This window comes from Schistocerca americana, chromosome 1 (genome assembly GCF_021461395.2).
Source record: "Schistocerca americana isolate TAMUIC-IGC-003095 chromosome 1, iqSchAmer2.1, whole genome shotgun sequence".
Taxonomy (NCBI): domain Eukaryota; kingdom Metazoa; phylum Arthropoda; class Insecta; order Orthoptera; family Acrididae; genus Schistocerca; species Schistocerca americana.
Genome location: NC_060119.1, coordinates 633214006 through 633221702, shown reverse-complemented (window position 1 = coordinate 633221702; position 7697 = coordinate 633214006). Strand labels below are relative to the sequence as shown.

General features: G+C 40.2%; 1 protein-coding gene across 1 annotated transcript; it reads left to right on the top strand.

Annotated features, from left to right (window-relative positions):
• Positions 1–263: 263 nt before the first annotated feature.
• LOC124625657 (translation initiation factor IF-2-like) lies at positions 264–7079 on the top strand. The gene is made up of 3 exons (XM_047149186.1): positions 264–297; positions 2802–3233; positions 6130–7079. The coding sequence occupies exons 1-3, from the start codon at positions 292–294 to the stop codon at positions 6421–6423; spliced, it is 732 nt and encodes a 243-aa protein (XP_047005142.1). The 5' UTR covers positions 264–291; the 3' UTR covers positions 6424–7079.
• Positions 7080–7697: the final 618 nt, after the last annotated feature.

The following is a 7697-nucleotide window of genomic DNA, read 5'->3' as shown; positions in this document are numbered from 1 at the left end:
CGTTTTTGAAGTTCAAAATTTTTTGAGAAGTGTTTAGAACGATACTTACAAATATACCTCTAAGTACTGGAACTGCCGCACACAGGACGAATGCTTTGCGTGGCGCTGAATGCGCCTTGACCCATGGTCGTCTCGCAACGCACGCGACACCTGCAGGACGCGTAATGGGCTGCTGCCTCGTGGCGTAACCTCAGCTTCGCCAGAGTTCGGAGCAGTATAAAAGGCACCCGATACAGCGGTCCGACATCACAGTCTTCCAGGCTTCCACGTACAGCAAGCCCAACGGCAGACATGAAGGTGAGTGCTTAGCTTCTCCTCCGTTGCCTTAGTGTCAGCGACGCTGTCCTGGCTTCATCGCATTTACATATTGGACAGTCTATATACTGTTGCTCCATTCCGTGTACAAATTCCCACGTTACCCCTGAAGTTCTTTACGAGCGACGTTGAGCAGTAAGACAACTTCAAACTATTATTTTACGTTCTGAATTTATTGTTGAAATTATGTAGATAATTTTAGTTGTAAACCTGCCTTGTTACATGCCACCCTAAATATCAGCGAATTCAATGTTGCGTTTGGTGACAGATTTTGCATTTCATGCGCATGATAGGATATACTGAACAAAAAAAAAAAAAAACTGAAAGTGAGATGTAGGATGTACTAGGTGACGATGAAGATCAATGGAAAAATTTTGCTTGGATAAGGAGTGAGCTAATTCCAAATGTGTTGCTACTAGTGGCCGATCGGGACCATCTGACTGCCGTGTCATCCTCAGATGAGGATGCGGATAGGAGGGCCGCGTGGTCAGCACACCGTTATGATGGTTTTCTGTGACCGGAACCGCCACTATTCGGTCGAGTAGCTCCTCAATTGGCATCACGAGGCGGAATGAACCCCGAAAAATGGCAACAGCACATGACGGCCAAGATGGTCACCCATCCAAGTGCCGGCCATTTCCGACAGCGCTTAACTTCAGTGATCTGGCGGGAACCGGTGTATCAACTGCGGCAAGGCCGTTGCCTACATAAATTATAATTGTGCTTAAATGTAGAGGGTATGCTAAAATCACGTATCTGGCATACTAATGATGCAAATGGAGACCAGAACAAAATCAGTCGAAAGAATAAATAGAGAATAGATAAAACAAATATTCTTCCTAACAGTATTCACAGGAGCGAAAGGACAGAAAATGTCCTTTATAGGTGGAAAATGTCCTTCCAGGCATTAAGTATTAGTATGAAACTGCGAAAATAATTCGCAGTGGAATGCGATTGAACCGAAAAAAGTAACTGTAGGTAAAAAAACCTCTACAATGATTCTTTTCCGCTTCTTCACTCTACAAAAAGGAGCAGAACACTTCTTGTTTTACTGTTCATATATCCTCAATATTATAAGTTTCATAACATGTTTCATCTTTCTGTTTGTATATCAGATATCCGCAACGTGTCAGCCTTGTTATCAGTACATATGAAAATATACAAGACCGAAGTATTGGACAAATGTAAAGTATTATCCCAGGGAATGAACTATTAGACCAGTTGAAGTTAGAAAAGTTAAAGAGAAATGTCTAGGATGTTTACAGTACGCCTAATTGATGTTTGTTGCTGGTATTGAAGTGCTATGGCAGTACAGACCCCGTGTTTATCGTGCTCTAAAGATTCTCTGGAATGTTTCAGTTCGAATGTTACATATAAAGCGAATTTTGATAGAATTCGATTTTACCCACAAATTTATAGCAAGTATAAAAACAGAAATACCTACCTGAAATGGGAAAACATAGTCTTCTTCTTGTTCTTTATTGTAAATGGAGTTTTCCCGGAAATCCATTTTCCACCCTGACTGAAGATGGCAAGTTAATTTTATGGTGATTGAAATGATGTATTTGTTGATAGGGTGCAGAGAGAGAGAGAGAGAGAGAGAGAGAGAGAGAGAGAAAGAGAGAGAACAATTCAAGTAACACAAAAGTAGGAAGAGAACTATAACGAATTATGTACAAGAATAGTTAACAGATTCTATAGAACAACGAATTAAATGTAAATAAATTTGCAGATGTAACTGACATACTTCAGGACCTAGTAACGTTATCAGGATTAACAGCTTATTGAATGGAATGAAATGATGAAAAACTGTATCAAATAAGTGTCCTCTATATCTGGCTCAAGAAACCATGATCAGGAACTATTCTAGCATCAGTCTCAAATGCTGCGATTTAAAATTTTTATACATTAATTAGATAAAAACGAAATAAAATGCAAAATAAGAAAATGGGGGAAAACATTGACAAAATTTAGTTATGTAATGGATAAATATTGTATAAAATTGTCGTGGAGTGCCTCATTTGTTAACATAACGGAAGTTGGTCAAGTCTTAGGATATTTTACTGGCGCAAAAGTGTCGCAGATATTTATAACAATTGGAGACTCTACATTCATGTGTTTGTGTGTTACGAAGAATCTTATGTTTTTAGAACTAAGATTGTAATGACTATGAACGTTGAAAACTTTCTCCCATGTAGTTTTTATTTTATGATCACGGAAAAATGGGAGACATATCGGCTTACACAAAGAGCATCTATGCTCTAGACTCGTATCTAGTATCCTTCAACAGAACACAAACAATGGGATGGGGAAATGATCCAGTTCTGATGTGTAGTAGAGTAGTTTTTAGAATACAAAACAAGGTCTAGATATAGAAGTGGTGTCTGAAACATTAATCTGAGAGTATGAACAGGGTTTGAGGAATGAGCCAAATCACCAAGAAACAGAATGCTGAACATATGGTAATGCAGCTCCACCTGTCGCAGGTGCTCGGTTTCCTGGTGGCGGTGTCGTTGGCGGCGATGGCGGCAGGGGAGGCGCCCTCCAACAGTTACGGCGCGCCGTTCGGTCAGCCTCAACCTCAGGCCCAGTTCCAGCGCCAGCAGGCGCAGCCCAAACTCAAGGCTCAACCTAAGGCTCAACCCAAACCTCAGCCCCAGCCCCAACAGCAGCCTCAGGCGTTCGCCCAGTCGCAGGCGCAGCCTGCCTTCTCTGCACCCCTGTCCTTGTCGCCACTGTACGCAGCGGGCTCCCCCCAATTCGGCAGACAGTTCTTCATCCCGGCCCCAGAACCCTCTCGGCTGTCTGAGCTGTACCGCCTGCCCAACGAGTATGGTCCCCCACCAGCCACGTTCACCACCACCACTGAGGCCGCCACCACCACAACCGAGGTTCCCACCACAACGGAACAAGCTAACGTAAGTATCCTTGCCTTCTTTCACCTCTGTACCTTGTAATATACACATAAAATGAAGGAGTGGTGAAGTACACTTTTAAGTCAGAAGATTCTGAAGGAGTCAGGTTAGACAGTGAAATACTAATAAAGATAGTAGACCAGTATTTTTATTTGGGTAACCAAGGAACCAGCGACGAAAGATGAAGATACAGATTGCAGAATTAGTACAAAGGATTACTACAGCAAACAAGCAAGTGAATACACCGTGCAATAGCTACACAGAGTTGAAGACACTTCCACATGATAGACAAATGTGGAGAGCTGCATCTAATCAGTCTTTGGACTGAAGACCACAGCAACAAAACTACCTAGAAAACCACTGGCGTTTCTTTCCTTTCAAACTTTTAGATACTTTTTTCAGATGATGTTAGCCTTTAGGATTATTGGAAACTGTCAGACTAAAAGCTAATTGTTTCATATTCAGTTTGAAGTTGTAGGATTATTTCTGTTACTTATCAAACTTTTTATGGTCTGAAAAATCTCTCTATTTATGAAAACTTCTATGCTGAGCATTGACTGCAAATCAGTGTTGAAACATTAGTCTCTCCGTAACTGACTGGGTAAGCCAGTTCGAAATACTTCCAGTAGGATCATACCTATTAAAGAACTTTCGTTTCTGAAGCAACCTAAGCTACCTTTATCATGTCTCAGTGTAAAAATATATTTTATTTCGCAAACAGTACGTCAGATGATAAATTATGAGGCAGCTTCCCACGGATAGGCCTAAGCAGCCTTCCTTCCATTATTACATTGTTGAATTTTCAATGGGTGCTCCAGTGGAGGACATTTTTGAGGAACAACACTTCAATCTACGTCAGAAAACTGATAATAATACCTGCAAAATTTTTTACATGGCTGCACGTTCAGAGACCGCGAATAGTTACAATTGAAAGGAAAACAGCTGTCGGTCACTATTTTTAAGAAATTAACCTGGTTTCAACACTGCTAGGAATGTCTTCCTCAGAATTTAAGTCAAAGAATGGTTTGTATTCTATAACATGGTAACAGAAATGACATATAAGTACTACCAGTCTTTTACGCTGATTCCGTACTTATACCCTATCATACGTTTTTAGTCATAATTCTGTGACCATTTAATAGAATATAGACCATTCTTTGATTTACATTCTGAGGAAGACACTCCTAGCAGTGTTGAAGCCTGGTTAATATGTTAAAAATAGTGACTGAGGGCTGTTTTCCTTTCAATTGTAATAATACCTACATATTTTCGCTGTAATTTTTCAATATTTCTGTCCTAGGTAAACTGAAAAATTGTTGAGAAAAAAGTGCAAACTTGAAGATTCGAGTGGGTCTATGATGTATATTCCAGCAGCGCAGTAGGGACTATACTGTCAGTGACGGTGAGGCCTAACAGTCTGAGCCAGAGTTTTAACTGGGTGCATGTATCCACCATCGGGAGTACTCCGCTAAATAGCTGAAATAATCCATTTTAGTATTGTTCTACCTTTTATAGGGGAAACACATCATTATTACCTAAAAAGAATCAACTGACAACGAAAACGTTCACCTGTTTGGGCGTAAAGAGCATTATGTTATCTGATTTCTTTGCTATACAACAGTACAGTCCCTACACTCACTACTATAGAGAGCATTATAAAATATGAATCTGCGAAAAAGACTTAGAAGTCACCTGTACCGTACGGTGAAAACCCTCATGGCACAAAACTGAAACAAACTTAAATGTGTATCTTCTCATTTCTTCAAAGTGCAGCGCTGAATAAATATATTACTCTTCTCTTTGTATTCTGTCTTCCACAATGTTTAATGAATCTATGTCTTTTTATATTACAGTGCTAGTTTAAGCTCTACATAAAAGCTTAAGAATACCATTCCTAATCTGATGGTTGTTGTTCAATAACGTAGCTCCACCTGCGAGTCGGATCTGAAGACAAGTTTTGGAAATTTGATACTTCATATTTGTCAGATACCTTGTCATTTGTTTCGACGGAAATTTTTCGGTAATAGTGATGGACTGATGTGTGTCTGTTCAACCAGTTTCAGCATTTAAACAATAATTGGAGAGTGTTAAGTAGTCATGTTTCTCTTGCAGATATTAACATGTATCTCTATAACGACAAATGAAAACAACGAGAATGTGCAGAATATATTACTGGATATTCAGCGATTAAACGTATACAATTTAGTCGGGATATGGGGGTTCGATATATTTTCCACGAGGATTTTCTTTGTGAAGAATGTGAGCAACATTTGGTGAACGCTGGATACAAGAAAATTCCAAATCGAATTTCTGAGAAATGCATCGACCGTTAAAAGTGAAATCTAAATCGTTATGTGTACAGGCATGTTACTCTGTTTTGTGCACTTTCCCAGAACATATGTCAGTGAGATGATCTGCTCACAGGAGTAAAGTTTGACGAAGTGAAATCTAAGAAGAGACTTCATCGTACAAAGAAAGTATGTTTCACTTAAGAATAATGTATTCCAAAGTGCAGGCTGCAGCTCATATGCAACACAGCCACCATCTGAAATAATATGTTTTAAGTTTTCCTTTCTTAGCATACCAAACTTTTCAGCCACTCTTGTTCTTTCCTTCACCAAGTTAATTCTTTACGTAGACCCCCCCATAATATATCTCACAAACACTTATTCTGACATAAGTTGGGCATATACCCTTCATCCGTACTTTGCTGCAGCACCTATTACAGTGTTATATGTATCTGACCACATACCACGTTTTAACAACCACATGAGGCACCTAGATTTCAAATGCTGCCAGGTTCTTTATGGTCATAGCTTGTTTTTCGATTCCATACCATACTGCACTGTCCGAGAAAGCTAGCCAAGCTGCATACTAAAGACCACTGACCTACCCACAGTTCGGCTTCGCCGGCGGCCGCAACGCGGCGCTACGTGAGGCAGAGGAGAGCGGCGTGTACTATGTGCTGCAACCGGACGGCCGCCTGCACCGCATAGCCTACAGCCACGGGCCCGCCCCCGCAGCAGCCGCCCCCACCTCCGAGAAGCAGCGCGCCGCCTCCAGCGAACTGTCTGCCCTGCAGCAGCCAGCGCTCGCTCCTGGCTACCTGGCGCGCTTCCAGTACCAGGAGGTGCAACCAGCTGGGGCACCAATCTACACCTACGGCCAACCCGAGCTCGTACGTGTTAACTAAACCCCCTGCGGATCCCTCCTACAGCTAATACTCAAAGCCACCAACAAGAGGCTATCTCCCAGTTCTTTTAATCTCAAACCGGTCTCCATGATAGATTTTTGTGCAGTGTCTCTATTCCAGGGATGCGTTTCGGTGTCTGGTATCAGCACAGTTTGTATCCAAAATGTATAATAGGGCAATACTAACGTATATATTCCACAAATTTATCCATCCATTCAACACATATCCTTTCCACATGGCTTCCAATATATTTTCCAATTGTCGTATTCAAGAAATGAATGCATAATGGTAAGTCACTCACGAATGAAGACACATGTGACTAATCCTATAACAAAAACAGATGTCCACTTTTCTGTACCACATCAGTTGTGACAACTCTTACACATACAGAGAAACAGATTACCAACCATACGCTACACTTGTCGCATCTTAAATGAGACTAATGTAGCAAACTTTCTTGATATTTTTATCTGTTGACATGCAAGTGTCAAGTGAAGAGAACTGATGTTTTACAAGTCACTTTGCATTATTAATTTGTAACAGATAAGATTGAGTCCCAGCTTCTCTGATATTACCACTGCTTTTTTATTTTCCTCCTGTTCTTGTTGCTGAAGGTATTTTGTGTTACAAATCTTGATAGACTGTGACAGTGTGTAGTACATGTAACTGAAACATTTGTTGTGAATATGTTGTACCTCCTTGTTAATTACTGATGTTAGGCTGTGTACATATTAATAAAAATTTTATACAGTTGATGAAATTGAATCTCATTTATTCATCAGTGCCTTACCAGCTCTAAAAATTATGGCCCACTGTGAAAATTGGTTATTCATGGACACACAGCGAGACTGGAAAATATTCGAGTCATTTGTTGTGTAATTCTTGAGCGTTGGTACTGCAGTGCTTAGCTAAGAATTACATATAACTTGAAAAGAGTGTATTGACAGCCTAATCAATTTTTAATCATTTAATAATTGATTATAAGCCAGTTAAGTGACTGTTAACGTCTACGTTACCATATCGATAGACAAAAATATTTACTTTTCTCCTTGAAATATAGAATTGCAGGAAACTGTAGAAGTCACGTTCACATAAATGAATCACAGCAAAAAAAAATCTAGGGAAAGAATATTATGAAAAATGTTCACATAAACGATAACATCTCCGACGACAGATAGGATGTTGGAGAACAGACCCACAAAGTGTACACCATGTCTGGAACTTCCAACAGAAAACGTATATTCTGACACGAATGCGTATTATTATAGACATGG